At 52.9% G+C, this 18,374-nt stretch overlaps 1 protein-coding gene across 4 annotated transcripts in view; it reads left to right on the forward strand.

Moving 5' to 3' along the window:
- FGFR1 (fibroblast growth factor receptor 1) overlaps positions 1-17,221 on the forward strand; it is a 60,919-nt gene extending 43,698 nt beyond the window's left edge. For all 4 annotated transcript variants that reach the window (XM_065398236.1, XM_065398238.1, XM_065398239.1 and 1 more), the window contains 10 exons: positions 3,001-3,197; positions 5,737-5,882; positions 7,664-7,785; positions 9,139-9,249; positions 10,365-10,555; positions 11,424-11,546; positions 12,318-12,388; positions 13,531-13,668; positions 15,312-15,417; positions 17,045-17,221. In XM_065398236.1, the coding sequence (XP_065254308.1) occupies positions 3,001-3,197; positions 5,737-5,882; positions 7,664-7,785; positions 9,139-9,249; positions 10,365-10,555; positions 11,424-11,546; positions 12,318-12,388; positions 13,531-13,668; positions 15,312-15,417; positions 17,045-17,221 (1,382 nt within the window). The remainder of the gene's footprint in view (positions 1-3,000; positions 3,198-5,736; positions 5,883-7,663; positions 7,786-9,138; positions 9,250-10,364; positions 10,556-11,423; positions 11,547-12,317; positions 12,389-13,530; positions 13,669-15,311; positions 15,418-17,044) is intronic.
- The last annotated feature ends 1,153 nt before the right edge of the window (positions 17,222-18,374 follow it).

An 18,374-nucleotide genomic window follows, 5' to 3' on the forward strand; every position in this document is an offset into this window, starting at 1 on the left:
CAGCCTGGGAGAGAGCCTGGGCTTTCCCTTTCCTCCATGCCCTGGGGAAAGCACAGAGCCTGCCAGTCAATTCTTCCACACCTAGACACCTGGCTTCCCCAGCAAGGGCAGTGCTCTCAGCCACTCTGCCCTGGTGACAAGTTAGGACTCAACCCATCCCCAGGGGGTCTCATGCTGCACCTCCCTGTGCGGCTCCTGCTGGTGAGAATCCAAAGCAAGGGGGTAATTTAATGCTGTCTCCCATGCTGGAGCTGGCAGGAGCGTGTGCCCTCTCCGCTTGGTGCCAGGGCCCTGCCTCTCCCCACCTTGGAGACGGTTCAGAATTGGTGGCCATGCCCACCCGCTCTCTCCCTGGACGAGGCAATGCATATCTCTGATTTACATGTAACCGGTGGTTCAGTCCGACTAGAACAGGCTGGTTCTGTCCTCTCAGGCAATGCCAGTGTTTCCCATTCCCTGTGCCCCCACGCCGGCTGACCAAAGCGCCGATGCATTAGCCCAGGGCGATAACAGTGTTTTTAGGAACCACCCAGGCCTCTGGCTCCCAAGCGGCTGCCCCTCGATTTCAGCGGAAGAGGGGATGCAGCGGGTGTCACAGTGCCACATGGCAGCACCTGGAGGGAGTTTGGGAGCGGGGATTGCAGCCTATGGAGGCAGAGGAGTTCTCAGGCCCTTCTTGCCAGCCCGGGGGCAGCAGAGACTGGTTCTGAAGCCATCATGAGTGGAAGCGCCGCTCAGTCTGACGCCGGGCCTTTGATAGTAGGGTGAAAGAAGAGGACCGTGGAGGAGGTTCCTGGTCCCCTTTGTCCCCCGAGCCCTCACAAATAGAACTAAGTTAACCAATAATAAATTGGGGAAAGTGATGGGTCAGCTGCAGCCCCCATGCCTCATGCTGCTGTCTCCCCCTTTCCCACCCCCCACACCGACCCCCTGTGGCGGTTTGAGCATCAGTAGCCCTGGCCTTGCCCTGAGGAGGAACCTGGCCCCTGGGTGCTGGGGTTGCAGCGATGGGTGCTACTTCCTCTGCATGAGCCCTCTGTGGGCAGGTTGTGCTCCTGCCCTGGCATGGGTCTGGCTCAGCCATGCCCTGTGCATGCTGCTTCCCTTTCCCTGACAAGGCCTGATAACCGGCAGCTGCAGGAAGTTTTTGGGGTACGCCTGGTGGTGCTTTTCATACAAAAACTTTCTCCGTTATCAGCCACTTCTCCCTTGTCAGACCTGCCCCGTTCAGAGCTCTGGGATCTGAACAGGAGATGGTGGCTGCTTCTCTCCAGTGGGGTATAGCACGAAAGACTTGGACTCCCTCTAATGCCTTCTCTGAGGCTCTCTGCTTTTCTGGGGGGAGGGCTGGGCTGGGGGGACTTGTGTCTTAATGAACTGCAACTCCAGTGTCCTCACCGCCCCGGCTGTGGTGCCGTGCGTAATACACCACACCCCCTGGCTGCGACTGCGCCGAAACTGTTCTTGAACTTCCACTGCTCTCGCTGCGACTCAGCTGGGGAGGTCCTGCTGCAGTTCAGTCCCTGGGGGAGGGGGCAGGTTTTGTCTCATGATGAAATGAAACTCTCTTTAAGGGGCTGCTAGGGACCATTTAAAAAAAACAAAACAAAAAAAACAAGCCCCCGTGGTAATTTTTTTTTAATGCCTGTGACTCCTGTTCAAACTATTTGCAGTCTCACAAGGACAGCGTTTTATTTTGGCCTGTCCCAGCGTTGTTCCTGGTAACTTCCCCTAGAAATCTACAGTCCCAGTTCAGGCTGGGTAGGAAAATCCTCAAAGGTGCATGTCCCCGAATCCCCTCCTGCTCTTACCCACCATGAATGGAAAGGGGACGTCCCCAAGCCAGGCCTGGGCCATGCTCCTCTGTACATGCTGCTTTGCAATGCCTGCATGGGTTAAAATGAAGTCAATACCATCCCAGAAGGATCCCTGGATGCCCAGCACAGCCTCTTGCTCCCCTAGCTACAGGGGGGGGCTCTGCAGCTGCGCCTGCTCAGTCTTGTGATGGCCTAACGAGCACAGCTGGGCCACATCAGGCAGGGGCCGGCCACAGGGCCGAGGAAGCTAGCAGGCCTGTTTCTAAGCTCAGCAGCAGGCTGCTCAATGCACATGCCTGTGGATTCTCTGCCTTTCTGTGCTTGCCATGCTCCAAGCCCTGCTCCAGCCTATATTGTGCCCTGCACCCGGCCTTGTTCCAGTCCTGTCCCAGCCTCACTCGTAGCCCTGCTCCTGCCTTCCCTGATTCCAGATCATCTGGTTGATTCCTGACCTGTCTCGACCCATGGCTCTGGCATTCAGACTCTGATTCTGACTCCTGCCCTGACTGCCCCTGACCCAGTCTCCTGCCACTAGCCAGGGACCCATGGGAAGTCCCAGAAGTTCTCAGCCCAATATATCTACCCACTTTTATGTATGTTTGTAATTCTCATTTAATCCCGGCTCCTTAGAGGAGGTTACAGCCCTGCCTCCTCTCGCTACTCCACTCTCAGACACGTGCATTTGTGACCTCTCTGGGCTGTATTGCCTGGCCATTTGGTCTCAAGTTCCCTCAGCTGCTTCTTTCCCACCAGCCAACATCTGCTTATGGTGAGGTGGGGCTGGGGGGGGATACATGCCCTTTTACATAAAGCTTTGTGCTCATTCCTCGTGTCTCTCCAAGCTCTGGTTGGCTGAGGACCAGCGTGGCGAGGCGGCTCGAGAACACCACACGGTCACTCGTGTGCACAGGAATGCTGGGGCAGCGAGGAGGTGGCTGGCCTAGGCTGGTCCCTGCTGTACGTTGGGCTGTGTGTCCTGTTCTGTTTAGACAGGGTTCAGACCCCGAGATAGCTGGAGCCAGGAGGTTTGCCTGGCTTGGACTCAGCTGTGCTTGGAGCCTCTGTGGGCCGGGAGGGGAGGAATGGCCCATCCCATTCTCTGCGGTGGGCGTTGCTCCCCCCGTTCTAACACTCCGCCCCGCGAAGGATTTGCAGTACTAATGCCTTGTTCACGCTGACCCAGCTATTGAAGACAGGCCGGCCATGATGACCTCATCGCTGTATCTGGAGATCATCATTTACTGCACGGGGGCCTTTCTCATCTCCTGCATGGCGGTGACCGTCATCATCTACAAGATGAAGAGCACCACCAAGAAGACCGACTTCAACAGCCAGCTGGCCGTGCACAAGCTGGCCAAGAGCATCCCGCTGCGCAGACAGGTAACAGAAAGTAGATAGGGGGTTTGATTGCACATATTGCCTCTCCTCAGAGCCCCTGCCGCCTGCCCAGCAATGCTGCCCTGACCGCCCGTCCTGTCTGAGCTAGCACAGGCCAGCGGCACAAACAGCCAGGGGAGGATCCTCTCTCTGGGGGTCAGGAGGAGGAACGAAGGGAGGGGAACATGTTATTTGAGTGGCGGGGACCGAAGTGCAATCTGGATTGCTTGCAAAGCAAAGCCTCAGAGTAGGGGGTGTGGGTAGGCTTGCTAAGAGGGTTGCAGGTGGATTGGGTTAAACGCCAAGCTGATCTCTTGCCATGTTTCTAAGCTACAAAACCTCTTTAACCCCCCCGATTCTCTAAGTCAACGGACAACCACCCCTCATATACACTCACACGCATGCCGCTCACTAGAGAGACAAGGCGCGTGGGGTAGTATCTTTTTTACTGGCTCAGCTTCTGTGGGTGAGAGACACGTTTTCATATCCCATAGCTCTGCATCAGATGTCCACTTAACGTCTTCACTTGACCCATGTCCGAATCTCCCAGCCATGCCTCTGCTTGGGCCCAGTTCTCCCTTCCCCAGGGGTAAGCCTGGGTGGTGTGGCCGGATGACAGATCTTCCCCTGGTCCAGCCAGACTGCTGCGATCCAGAGAGCTGCCATTCCCAGTGCCGCACCTGAGCAGGATCTCCAGGGCTTGGTTGATTATGGTCCCTGGGGAAAGTGTGTCGATGCAGCAGTGTGGAATTTCTTAGCTTGGGCCAGAGAGGGAAGAAGAATGAGTCAGAAAAGCCAGTGTGGGGAGGGGCGACATGAGATGGGCTCAGGGGTGGGGGCAAGTGGGCAGACTGTAATGATGGTTTTAAAAAAAAATTCCCCCAGCCCAAAAATATCTGTTCTCCCCTAGCGTTGTGTCACATCTTTGCCACAACATGGGCTAGTGGAAAAGGCACAGGATGAAGAGCCAGGGCTTTTATTTCCAGCTTGGTCCTTAACCTGCTCTGTGACCTTGGGCAAGTCCCCTGCCCCCCTCTGCTTCAGTTTCCTTACCTGCAATCTGAGGATCATGGTGCTTGGCACATAGAGGTCTGTGGATGGAAAGGGTGTAGAAGGGTTGTTTTCAGCAGGCTGTTTAAATGTGGCTGTCAAGACATGCCATGTCAGATCTGGTTCCAGTTCACTAGAACATGCACAACCTGCCTCTGGAGCTGGCTCACCTGCGGGTCTTGAACCTGGGGCCCCCTGGCACAGACAAGCGCTCACCTCTTGAGCTAATAGGCCCTTTCGCACTGCACCAAATAAGAATTCCTGTCCTGTTAGAAATAGTGACTTGGGGCTGCCCATCCCGAGGCCCCCGTGAGGGCCCAGCCACAAAGGCATGGGCAGCTGCACTTCAAAATGCCTCTTGTTCCTGTACTTCTGTGCTTATTCCTTTGGTCCTTGCTACAATCAAGGAGGTCCTAGGATCTGGGAGTGGGGCGGGAGGGGCCCTTCTCTGTATATGGGGGGTGGGAGCAACCCTGAGCAGGCACCTCTGTGAATCTTCCCCTCTTCTCTTGGCATTTACGGCGGGTCAGTAAGGGTCATGGGGGGGGGGGGGATCTGGAAGGTTTTGTGGCAATTTAATATTTGACGGGGGGAGCGTGGCCTACACACTGAGTGGCTGGAAGGGCTCCATGGGCCGTAGATTTTACGATATCAGCACAGCCTAGAGGAAGTTAATTAGAAATAATTTAGTCCCACTCCATGTTGGAGTAATGCCAATGGGGCCAGGATAGCAGCTAGATCTGTGCAGAACGCCGTGTTTTTCCTCTGGCATGCAAACTGGGGGGGTTCTACACTGGGTTAGCTTTTTGGAGGGTGTCCTTGGGCTTTTCCTCAGTCCCGTGTCACAAGCAAACGTCTTGTAATCAAGTCTGAAGCTCCCTGCTAAGCCCTCACCTAGATCAGCTGAAGGGGTTTGCTGCAGAGCAGTTACCTCCAGGGGCTGAGCGTGCTGCTCCTCCAGCACTAGGGAATGAGTGACCAAGCCCAGGAATCAGACCAGATCGGATGGTGCAGTACAGGGCACAAGATCAGGGATGACTCAGTCGGTCTGAGAGCTGATGTTCCTGTCCCTTCTGCTGCACCTGGGGAAGAGGGGGAAAGGGTCCGCGTCTGTGTCCATGTCCATTCTACGGCAAAAGGAGTAGTTGGGTAGAGCAGGGAAGTGGGAGCCAGGACTCCTGGCTTCTGTCCCTGGCTCTGCCACCTTAGGCAAGTCACAGCATCTGTAACTTGGGGATAACGATTCCAACCTCCTCCCAGGGGGGTTGTGAGGCATAACTGGTGTTTGTAAAGCCCTTTGAGGTGCCTAGAGAAGGGCCAGGCCACTGCATGCTGCAGCAGATTCAGTACCCGGGAGAGAGGGCTCCCTCCGCCTCCAGCAGGTAACTAAAGCACTTTGGTCGGCAGCTCCTCTCCTTACCAGAACCAAGCATGTCCCCACCCCAGGTGCTTCCTGAAGGTAACCCACTGTCCCTTGGCTCTCCCATTGCAGGTGTCAGCAGACTCCAGCTCCTCCATGAACTCAGGGGTGATGCTTGTCAGGCCCTCGCGACTCTCCTCCAGCGGTACCCCAATGCTGGCAGGCGTCTCGGAATACGAGCTTCCCGAAGACCCTCGGTGGGAGCTCCCCAGGGACAGGTGATGCACTCTCTCGCACTGGGCTCCACAGAGGGGTGACCCCGGCCTTTCTGTAGCTAGCTGGCTCCTGCATCTGATCGCAGTTCCTCCACAGCCTGATACAAATGCTACTGAAGTCAAAGGAAAGGCTCCTGCTGGATCAGGCCCTTAGCACATCATGTCCCTTAATTATGCTAATGGGGAGGAGGACTCATGGCTGGCGTGTTCCTCCCTGAAACAGCCATTTGGGAGTGTTGCCCTCAGGGTGAGCATATGCTCCCAGGGACCAATGTGCATCTCCCTCCTACCCTTGCTGCTTCCAGACCAGCAGCAGGGAGCATTGCGCATCTCCGTGTGCCTGTTCTGCTGTGTCACGTCTGAAATCGGTTTCAAATAGTTAAGAGAAATGACTGCTAGGTTTGCGCCTTCCTGTGTGATAACCCCCTCCATGAAACCTCCGCCCCTCTCGCTCCCCCAGCCGCTGCAGGTGCTCAGAATATTCCCAGCCCTGCGGAGAGATCAACCCCCACACTCAAATCTACGGAAGGTGAGGGCTTCCTGGAACCTGAATCGATCTCTCTCCAGCAACCTTAGCTGCACTGCATTGATTACAAGCTTCTCCTGAAGTTGCTGTTTTCTAATTGTATAACTCTCCATTAGAACGCATCCTGATATGCAAAAAAAATGCGTCCTGAGCTGTGCTGGGCTCCTTAGCCCGCAGATAGACTCCTCCAGCCTGCAAAGGGCATTATGTGTGTTCCTGCTTACGACCTTGCCGGAGTCTGTGCTGAAGTCACTGGGGCAGTGTCACCCACACAACGTCCTCTCCCAGTCCCAGACACACCCATGACATTGGCCCTGCCTTTCCCAGGGGAGCACACATTCCCATCAGGAACTTGCCTCCAGGGTGGGACTTTCCCGTTTGCCTCAGTGCAGCCTCGGTTTTCCAAAGGCACTCTGTCTTACGCCTGCAACTCTGCCACCGGAAGGGGGGAGGCTGCTGGGGGGCGTGGCGTGGATCCGGAGGTTGCTGTCTAATTGCTCCCCGTTGGAAGCTGACACCTTGGAAAGTGCCTGGGATGATGTCTGAGGAAGGAAAACCACAGTTGGGAGCAGTTAAATCTCTAGATTTTTGGCACTTTGAACAAAAAGTGAACGTTTGGCCAGGGCTGTGTGGTGTCTGCTCCTGGATGGGAGGCAGCGTCTTTGAGCCCTACCAGGACAACTTGGCATGGGGCTCCAAACAGGCCCAGTGCCTGGAATTCACCAGGGTCCCGTTAGCTTGGAACCAAGCAGAGCATGATGCTTCAGAGCTGCCCAACAGTCCTGGAGACTTGGGCCTAGCTCTGTGCCGTGAGACTGGCGGGAACTTTCTCTTTGCAGCTGGATTGGATGCCACACTGGCCAGTCTGACACAGCAATGTATATTATGCTAGTAGCTGTCTCTCAGACAACCCTCTTCCCCAAGCATGTTACCAGCTGGCTCTGTGCTGCACTTGGGGTATGTCTCGATGCCCTGCCCGTACCCAGGGCGTATTGTTTCAAATAACCAGTGTGATCCAAAGGGGAACAGGCAGGGGAGACTTTATGCTGAATGTTGCTAGTTGGGGAGCGATGCCGTCATAAGCAAGTGGCCACAGAAATGGCAAGACACCCTCTGTGTCTGTCTGCCTGCAGACAGGAGTTGCGTTCTTTCTGCAGAGTTACCTCTTGTGTCCTGTTCTGTGTGAGTGTATCTCTCTCTGCGGACACGAGCTGCATCCTTCCTCCTCTGTTTTACCTTCTTCTCTCCTTTCATCTAGGCTCATCCTGGGTAAGCCTCTGGGTGAAGGCTGCTTTGGGCAGGTGGTTCTCGCTGAAGCCATCGGCCTGGACAAGGACAAGCCAAACCGAGTGACTAAAGTGGCAGTCAAGATGCTGAAGTGTAAGTAGTGGCTATAGGCACTGCAGGGTTTTTCCCAGCTTTGCAGCTGTCTCTCTGAGTCGGTCTCAGTTCAGGCTAGCATCAATCCTGCTGACTTTGGGAAATGTACCTTGGGGCGGGGAGACAGGCGGACTGTGCATGTTTGCTGGAGGCCTGGCCTGGTCCAGCCCTGTGTTCCAGAAGGGCCTCGTCTCACTCCCACTGAAACCAATGGGAGTTGTTGGATTGGGCCCCAACTGAGCAAGTTTATCATTAGGTTTATTGGTTGGGTTTTTTTCAAGACGAGCTTCTGACTCTGCATTCCCAGCGGCTGTCCCAGAGCGATAGCTTGAGGCCCGGAGCGTAGCCATGGCCAAAGGCTGCACAGCACCTTCCTTGTACAGCCAAGGAATAGCCTTTCACGCCCAGTTTGCTCTCCCCTCGAGCCAGCATTCGCTTATCCAGACCCTCTGCAGTTCAGCCCTGCAGCAGCACATGCTGCCCAGGGAGAGCTGGGTGCTCCCCAGCGGCTGCTCTGATGGAATCACCCTGCACAATGTAATAGCTTCTCCAGCAATCTCTGTTTTGAGCAGGGCCGGCTCCAGGGTTTTTGCCGCCCCAAGCAGCCAAAAAAAAAAAAAAAAAAAAAGCCGTGATCTGCGGCGGCAATTCGGCGGGAGGTCCTTCGCTCCGAGTGGGAGTGAGGGACTGTCCGCCGAATTGCCGCCGAATAGCTGGACGTGCCGCACCTCTCCGGAGTGGCCGCCCCAAGCACCTGCTTGCCAAGCTGGTGCCTGGAGCCGGCCCTGGTTTTGAGTGACAAAAAGGGCAATAAAAACTGGTTGCTTCGTGGAAGGGGCCTGCAAATAAAGGTAGAGAAGAATTATACTGCGTGTATGGGGATGCTGTGGGTGGTCCCTTAAGGCCGGAGAATGCCTGTAAGGAAAGTCTCTTGTACAGATTTCACTCTATCTGATGTACCTCGTTAATCTATGCCATGCTTGTCACTGCTATCTGAGCGCCTTTCTCACTTGAGCTCAGTCTCTGTCACTCCACCTGGGAGGTGGCTGGGGAGAAATACCCAACTACCCTAACCCACCCAGTCCTGGAAAGGGAGATGAACCTGAGAATGCTGGTTTAGCTGTGAATACTGCAGCACTTCGGAGGTGAAATCGTTCTGCTGGGGCTACCTCGAGATATGCCTGTACGTACACTGTGCGAGTGCTCTGCATCTCTGCCAAGGAGGAGGACAGAGAAAACCAAGTCTAAATCTAAAGCTACCTAACGGATGCTGCTGCAGACTTAGTTCTAGGCCTCGCTTTAGCTTAACCCAGCCTGAACAAACATGACCTGTGCCTTTCTTTGTGCTTTAAGCTGATGCTACGGAGAAGGATTTATCTGACCTGATATCTGAGATGGAGATGATGAAAATGATTGGCAAGCACAAGAACATCATCAACCTCCTGGGAGCCTGCACTCAGGATGGTAAGTTCTCTGTGCATGGCTGAAACTCCAGCAAACTGCTTCTCTGCTAGGACAGCAAGAATGCTGGGGGTAGCGTGGGCCTCCAGGGTGAGGTTGTAGAGGTGGAAAGATACAGGGACTTTAATCCAGATGAGTTTTGAAAATGGGGTTTTTTGGCCATCCCAGAGCTGTCTGAATGGGCCAGTCCCCAGTGAATGGCAGGGATGGTGTCCCTAGCCTGTTTGCCAGAAGCTGGGAATGGGCGGCAGGGGATGGATCACTTGATGATTACGTGTTCTGTTCATTCCCTCTGGGGCACCTGGCATTGGCCACTATTGGAAGACAGACTACTGGGCTAGATGGACCTTTGGTCTGACCCAGTATGACTCTTCATATGAAGACCAGGGGGAGTGTGTGGCTGGCAAGGAGGCACCTCTCCTGGCAAACGCTAGTGGGGTCAGAGTTGTCTGGCCATTTCTAGAGTCTCTCTGTGTTTGGGCCTGAAGGAACGGAAGGCACGCCGTGCCTGAAAGCCTCTGTGAGGTATTTATGCAGGCACGGTTGTGCATATGCGCACGCACACAGCTCACTTGATATCGGCGGTGGGGAAGAGTGGAGCAGGGTGGGTTTTTTTTCACATGGCCGGAGCTGTTCAGAGCCCTGGGGTTGCATGAGTCACGTCACACCCAGCCTGTATGTGGGCCTGGGTTTGTTTTTGTTATGTGATTTTCTGGCTTGGAGTGCGGCTGGCTCACCACAGAGCAGGAGCAGGGCCAGTTCTTCCCCTCACACGTCAGAGGAGCAGCTTCTGATTTGCCAAAGAAGTGGTATGTGTATGTGTGTGAGAGTGTGCTGGGGACATGGGGGTGTGTACATACGCAAGCAAGATGCCTGAGCTCTGTTCTGAGCAGAGACCTTGATTCCTTGCTGTGGGTCAGCTGCTGCAGGGTTCCCCTGTTTGAAACCCCTGCCCAAGCCCACAGGCGCCCCTCAGACAGACACTTCGCAGTCATGGGGTTCTGAAGGGCTTGTGCATGTGCACAATACACAGCTTAAATGCCCATGCAGCCATGTGTCCTGTGCATCCAAGCCCAAAGCCTGAGACGCTTGGCTTTGTCCCCTCCCGTTTGCCTTAGGTCCACTCTATGTGATCGTGGAGTATGCGTCCAAAGGCAACCTGCGGGAGTACCTGCAGGCCCGGCGGCCCCCCGGCATGGAATACTGCTACAACCCGACCCACCTCCCTGAGGAGCAGCTCTCCTTTAAGGACCTGGTGTCCTGCGCATACCAGGTGGCCAGGGGGATGGAATATCTGGCATCCAAAAAGGTGAGCAGTGGTTGCGAGCTCCATCCCTGGGGGAGCACTCGCAGAACCCCCGTCCCTCTCAGGGCCTGGGGAGCGCAGAGGAGTGGTGATCGGGCACCTCTATGGGCCTGACCCAGTCAATGGAGGCCCTGGGTTCCTAGTCTGAATCCACCCGAAGTGATGAAAACAGCCACTGTGACTGAAAATTCAGGTGGTGCTGGGCTCTCGATCCCAGGATCCCCAAACCCACCCCTGCAGCTGTCACTAACTGGCCCCTTTGCCACTGAAAGGCCGAGGGAGCCGTGAAGACCGAACTCCTTCTCCCTCTAGAGGCCTGTCCCCGAACAGAGCCGAGGACCTTGCCTGGAGCCTGTGAATGCCACCGTACCGTCTGTCCAGGCTCTGCGGACAAGCAGCAATCTTAGCTGTTCAGGGCTGCGGATCTGGCCTCTTTCCCCAGCATGTTGAAAATTAAAAGCCAAGCAATACAATGGCACTGAGTCCATCTCCGCACACCCCTAGCTGGAGCGGAAGTGAGGCTGGAGCGAAGGAGGTAATTACTGAAATGAAACCCCTGTTACCTGCGTTCTCTCTGGAATCAGGACACGTTTATAATGCTTGAAAGATCACTCTAACAATGCTGGAGGAGCCCTGCCCGCTGCACGTACATCAGCAGTAAGAGAAAGGGGCTCTAGAGATTCCCACCTTGCCTTGGCCAGGAAGGGATTAGGGCTTGGCACCTGGCTCCCCCCTTGCTGACCGTGGTTTGTGCTCTGGGATCATGGCTGTGGCCCTTTGAAGACTGGCGGGTAGTTCAGTGTCTTTGCTAACATGCCAGCCAATGCAGCAGAGGAACCCCCCGGCCTAACGGGATCTCCATTCTCTTCAGTGCATCCACAGAGACCTGGCTGCCAGGAACGTCCTGGTGACGGAAGACAATGTGATGAAGATCGCAGACTTCGGCCTGGCCCGGGACATCCACCACATAGATTACTACAAGAAGACGACTAATGTGAGTGGTGCAGTGGGGGAAGGGGAACGTGCTGAAGCTCCGCTTTAGAGCTAGCAGGTTTTTCCTGAGGCCGCTGCCAATATTTATAGCTTGGCTGGAGACTTTCTAGGGTGGTGTCTGTACCGGAGTCCCGAGCTCTCTGAGCATGGGCTGCCATATACATAGAGAGAGATTCTCCTCGGTACTGTAACAGCAGAATGACGTCTGCCTGGTGGGCAGCGTGCCCTCTGCTCCCTTTGTTCTCCCCCCAGTCTGCCCTCTCTCCTCGCCCTCTGCCTCCCACACCACTCAGTTGCCATGGCAATGAGAAGGCCGTTCTATGTTCCCAAGGCGGATGAAGTCTCGGGGCTGGGAGAGAGAAGGCCCCGAGTTTCTCCTCCTGGTGCCAAGGTCCCGAACACGTGTGATCATGGAACGCTCCCTGGCCTTTCTCACAAGAGTGGCGGCACTAACTAGTTAGGAGAAAGATGTTAGACAGCTGCCATTTTCCCCCCGGGGGAGGCTGCATTTTGGTGGTGGGTGATCGTCTGTAAAGCCCTCGGGGATGGAGCACTAGACATCGTCTGTCCCTTTTACCCAGGACGAAGGTCCCTCTTTGCCAAAGAGACTTGCCCAGCGTCGGTGTCATGACGCCCTTGCTGGCATTGCCCAGGGTGCCATGTACCGAGGCTGGGTGTCTGTGGAAGGTATGTTAGCCTCCCCTCTGTAACTGCATCATGCCTGCTTTTCCTCTGGAGGCTGAATTCAGGTGGGGGCTTTCCTGCATTCCAGGGTCGCTTACCAGTGAAGTGGATGGCACCGGAGGCCTTGTTCGACCGAATATACACCCATCAGAGCGACGTGTGAGTACCCCACTGCTCCTGCCAGCCATGAGGAGGTCTCTGTGTCACAGCATGGTCCTTGCATGGCTATGCGTGCCTAGGCACAATTCAAATGATAGACTAGATTAGGGCCATCTGGGTTGTGGGAGGGTCTGTACCAAAATCACTGTTCCAGGGAACTGTTTTTCCTCTCCCCTCTCTCATGGATAACACCCGCCTCTTTCCAATGTGCTGAGCGTTCTCCACTGCAAACACAGATGTGCAGCTGGACTCCGAAGGAAGCACCATATCGCTGACCCATCCACATTGCTCTCCCAGCACACCTGCTGTATCACATCGTGGTGGGACCCTGTCTGCATGTCTCCCCTTCATATTTAGCCATCGGCCTGCCAAGCAGCCTCTCCATAAGCCTCCTTTGTGTTGAGTATTTTCCCAAAGGTGAAAAGCCCCAGATGTGATTCATCTTAATCGAATGAAACAATAATTGTCATGAGCAGGGCTTGTTTGTCTTCCAAATGCCACTGAATTAGAGCTGCTAATCCCAGCTCTTCACTTTCCTGCGAAGATCTTTTAAGTCATCGAAAGCTTTTAAACTCTCTCCTGTCCGATGCCTTCTGACGCCGAACATTTGGAGGCTACATTCTGCTCTCAGCTGCCTCCTGTGAGGCTGTCGAAGCCGGCCCGCTTGCACTAGTGGAACTGGAAGCTGAATTTGGCACTTGGGCGAAGGTTTTTCACAAGAGCCCAGCGATTTTTGGATGCCCAGCCTGAGACATCTTGCAGGGGCCTGATTTTCACAGCATGGGTGCTCAGCGTTTTCTGAATAACAGGCCCCTTTAAGATATGTCAAGTTGGACACCCAAAATCACTAATCACTTATGCAAACCGTGGCCTTGGTGTCCTAACAAGGGGCAAGGCGTAGTGCACTAGGACTGTGACTTACTTCCGCTGCGCCAGATGGACCCAGGGTGTTGTGTTGTCAGTGGGTAGCACTGGTGTTGTTCTTGTGAGCTAGTGATGCACACTGGTGGCACAGGCGTTCTCCCCTTTCTGTGTCTGCAGCTGCCCAGAGGAGCTGTGTGTCAGGCAGAGGGATGGGTTGCAAGGTGGTGTTGTGGTGGGAGCTGTGCCTTTTTGATACAGTGTTTTTGTTTCTGGAGCAGGTGGTCCTTCGGCGTGCTGCTGTGGGAGATCTTCACACTGGGTGGCTCGCCGTACCCCGGGGTGCCCGTTGAGGAGCTCTTCAAGTTGTTGAAAGAAGGCCACAGAATGGACAAGCCCAGCAACTGCACCAATGAGCTGTAAGTGCAGCTCTCTGCCAGGGAGCAAAGCTGGGGTGGGGAAGGAGATGCAGAGTCCTGACTGATGTTACCTGTCCCCTCCCCCTGCTTTGTGCCAGGACCCTCACTGACAGATGAGTGTCAGGTGAAATGGATTTAGGGATTGTCAGCACATGACAGTTAATCCAGAATAAAGTAGGGTGTGAATTTAAAGCTGGGGAAGTGGATTAAGCTAATTTGGAATATTATTATTCCAGAATAAGGGCATCTACACATGGAGTTAATTGGGACTAACTCCCCATGTGTAGACAAGCCCTTAGAGCCCACTGGCAAGCCTTGGGTTCTTGATTCAGACCAGAACTCTGAGCTGTGTGGTTCTGAGGAAGGAGAGGCTCTGGGCTGCTGCAGGGTTTTGATTTAGATTAACTTGGTTCCCCTGGCTGCCCCAGCGCGGAAGCAGCTTTCGGCCCAGCATCCTTATTGCTAGTCACATTGGCTGGTGGTTTGTTAGCTGGACATGTCCTTAAAATAAACAGCCTTGGAAAAACGAGGAGAGGAGGGGAATCTTTTCCAGAACTCAGAGTTAGAAGATGAGCCTCCAGGAACGTGCTGATGGCAGAAGTCCCCTCCCTGACTTCTCGTCTCAGCTTCAAGTGTCTCCAGCGATGGCCATTCCTTCCCCTCGTCTGGCAGCCTGTGCCATCCCTAGCCTGTTCACAGATCGCTGCTTTACTTCCTCCTATAAAACCTACATTTCTCCTGCTGCCACTTCGGCTCTTTCTATCCTCTGTTCAATGTTTGTTGATGGATCTGGGGACGGAGCTCTCTCCTTGGCCCTGACCCTGCCCGGCTTGTTCCAGCTCCTCTTCCTAATCTGTGTCCTTTCTATACTGCTCCTTGCTGGACTTTCACCCATTTGTTTTATGTCCCTTCCTCCAGCCCAGGATCCTGGGGCTGCAGCAAAGCCAGAGCTCAGCAAAACACCTAAGGGTTTTATTGCGGAGATCGGCAGAGACCATATTAAAAGTCAGCCTCCTCAGCAGTGCAAGCAGCACCGCCGAGAGCTGAGTGGCAGGGGCACGTTGTGGGCAATGGCAGATGTTCCGAGTTATTTTCCCAGCAGTTCCCAGCCCTGCAGAAATCTCAGCTAAATCTGTTTGCAATAATCAACATCTTCCAAGAGAGAATCCCAGCTTGACCCCAAAGCAGGGACTAACTTAGTCTTTAGTTATATCCTCCTCTTAGAACAAGCCACAGTGTCCTTCGCAGGGTACCCAGCCTGGGGTGGGGGGTTCATCTTCTTTTAATGAAAAGGATTAACGCTAATCCTGAAAAATAACATCTTCTCTGATTCTGTCCTGGCCCAAGGTGCGGCCCGCTGGCTCACTGCAGCCTGGGTGACCCACAGAGTCCCTCCCACCAACGCACACCCCCAAGGATACAGCAGCTCCCCATGTGCTGCCCTCCATTTTGATCTGTGTGAGGAGCCAGAAGCCCCGAGGGCTGTAGCTTTGTGGTGGGCTGGTTGCACCCTGCTCCGTTTCACTCAGGTTTGGAGCTGCTGCTGGCCAGGTCCTGTGTCCTGGGCTCTAGCAGATAGACTAGCCAGCTAGGAATTGTCCCCAGGACACTTGTTCAGTCTCCTCCTACTCCTCTGTTTCCAGATACATGATGATGCGAGATTGCTGGCACGCAGTCCCATCCCAGAGACCCACCTTTAAGCAGCTGGTAGAAGACTTGGATAGGATCGTGGCCATGACCTCCAACCAGGTAAGACATGGAGCAAATAATTAAGCAATCAATTTGCAAACGCCTAAAAGATAATAAGGTGATAAGTAACAGTCAGCATGGATTTGTCAAGAACAAATTGTGTCAAATCAACCTGATAGATTTCTTTGACAGGGTAACAAGCCTTGTGGATAGTGGGGAAGCAGTAGATATGGTATATCTTGACTTTAGTAAAGCTTTTGATACTGTCTCACATTACCTTCTCATAAACAAACTAGGGAAATGCAACCCAGATGGAGCTACTATACGGTGGATGCAAAACTGGTTGGAAAACCATTCCCAGAGAGTAGTTATCAGTGGTTCACAATCATGCTGGAATAGCATATCAAGTGGGGTCCTGCACGGATCAGGTCTGGGTCTGGTTCTGTTCAATATTTTCATCAATGATTTAGATAATGGCATAGAGAGTACACTTCTAAAGTTGGTGGATGATACCAAACTGGAAGGCATTGCAAATTCTTTGGAGGATAGGATTGTAATTCAAAATGATCTGGACAAACTGGAGAAATGGTCTGAAGTAAATAGGATAAAATTCAATAAGGACAAATGCAAAGTACTCCATTTAGGAAGGAACAATCAATTGCACACATACAAAATGGGAAATGACTGCCTAGGAAGGAGTACTGCGGAAAGGGATCTGGGGGTCATAGTGGACCACAAGCTAAATAGGAGTCAACAGTGTAACACTGTTGCAAAAAAACCAAACATCATTCTGGGATGTATTAGCAGGAGTGTTGTAAGCAAGACACAAGAAGTAATTATTCCCCTCTACTCCGTGCTGATTAGGCCTCAACTGGAGTATTGTGTCCAGTTCTGGGCACCACATTTCAGGAAAGATGTAGACAAACCAGAGAAAGTCCAGAGAAGAGCAACAAAAATTATTAAAGGTCTAGAAAACATGACCTATGAGGGAAGATTGAAAAAATTGGGTTTGTTTAGTCTGGAGAAGAGAAGACTGAGATGGGACATGATAACAGTTTTCAAGTACATAAAAGGTTGTTACAAGGAGGAGGGAGAAAAATTGTTCTTCTTAACCCCTGAGGATAGGACAAGAAGCAATGTGCTTAAATTGCAGCAAGGGAGGTTTAGGTTGGACATTAGGAAAAACTTCCTAACTGTCAGGGTGGTTAAGCACTGGAATAAAGAGCAAGTTAGACAAACACCTGTCAGGGATGGTCTAGATAATCCTTAGTCCTGCCATGAGTGCAGGGGACTGGACTAGATGACCTCACGAGGTCCCTTCCAGTGCTATGATTCTATGCCTGTTCCAGAATAAAACTCTCCCGTAGCCATCTTTATGGGGAGACTTTCAAATTCAGAGTCTCTGCATCATTTGCCCCCACTTGGCACCCTCAGTCCAGAAGTGAGCGAGCTGGAGTTGTTGGCTCCATGCAGAGTGGTTGCTGGTGCCTGTGGGTATCGTTGGGAGTTCCATGCCCATGCCTCCCCTGCCCACTAGGGCAAAGGTTCCCTCGCGTATGGGGGAACTGAGGTTCCTGGCGCGGCTCTGCTTGTTTCTTTAGTGTAGTGTGCTCACTGCATGGCCTCTTCTAACCTGGGTTCCGGATTCTTGGTCTGAGCTGTGTCCCTGGGATTTTGTCCCCTCCAGGAATACCTGGATCTTTCCATGCCGCTGGACCAGTATTCTCCCAGTTTCCCAGACACCCGCAGCTCCACCTGTTCCTCGGGGGAGGACTCAGTTTTTTCCCATGATCCCCTTCCAGACGAACCTTGTCTTCCCAAGTACCCGCATCAGCACGCCAACGGTGGACTTAAACGACGCTGAGGCTGGGACTTCCATGCAACAGACTGACAACTCTGTGTGTGTGCGTGTGTGTTTGCATGCGTCTCTGCTATCCAGGCTGCTGCCAGGAAGCTGTCTGTGCAGCCATCCATCACTTTTAGCTATTGCGTAAAGGATTTCTAAGACACATCTCCCATCACCAAATCCACCGATGTCCCATGCCAGCTTCACCAGCCACCTTAGCTGTGAACTGTCTGCACCTCAAAGGTTTGTTTTTTATTTCCCTTCCATGAAATCTGTGCTTGAATAGTTCCAGTGGACTAAAACTGAACCCCACTCTTTGGCCAGTGGCCAGACAGAGAACCAGCTGCGAGCTGGAACCAGTCAATAATGTGCATTCCCTTCTTTGCAAGGGATTGACAGACTGACATTCCCAAGGAGGAGGACATGGAAACCTGGGCTATCCTTGTGTTCTTTTATACTTGCAAACCCACGCGATCCAAACTTCGACAGCTCCATAAGCTAATGCCAGTACTGAGTGCAGCTCCACCAGCAGTGAAGAAGTGCAGGCTGGGAAATCGTAATACGTTAGAAGCATCTCTGTCTTGGATGCTGCGGGAACCCTAGCTGGGTGGTTATTGCTATGTGAGATGGTTTGAAGACTGGCCAATGGCTTATTAATTCCAATGCTAATTTGCTTTGCTGACCAAACACATGGTACGTTGGAACTGGCCAGACGCAGCATATACCCCGGCTCAGTACTGATAGTGGAGGAAGCAGCCAAATATACCAGTGCTAAAAACAAACAAACAAAAAGAAATCTTGTGTACATAGCTACAAATATGTATAAATATGAATATATATTTACATGTCTTTTTAAAAGGGTTGTTACCAGAGATATACCAGTTTGGTAGTAAGTTACTAGTGGCTGGTAGAGATCAGTTGCTATAAAAAAAAAAAGTTCATATATTTTACTACTTTTGCTGTTTTTATTTTTTTAAATTATGTTCTAAACCTATTTCAGTTTAGGTCCCTCAATAAAAATTGCTGCTGCTTCAGTTTTATATGGGGTTGTATTAAACAGTAATAATAATAATACTAATGACAATGTTTGCTGCCTTTTGGGAATATGTTGTCATTGTATAAATGGCCTTTTCTGCCTTCTCACTCCTCAACCCCCATGTAAATCCCTCTG

Source organism: Emys orbicularis, chromosome 2 (genome assembly GCF_028017835.1).
Source record: "Emys orbicularis isolate rEmyOrb1 chromosome 2, rEmyOrb1.hap1, whole genome shotgun sequence".
Taxonomy (NCBI): Eukaryota; Metazoa; Chordata; order Testudines; family Emydidae; genus Emys; species Emys orbicularis.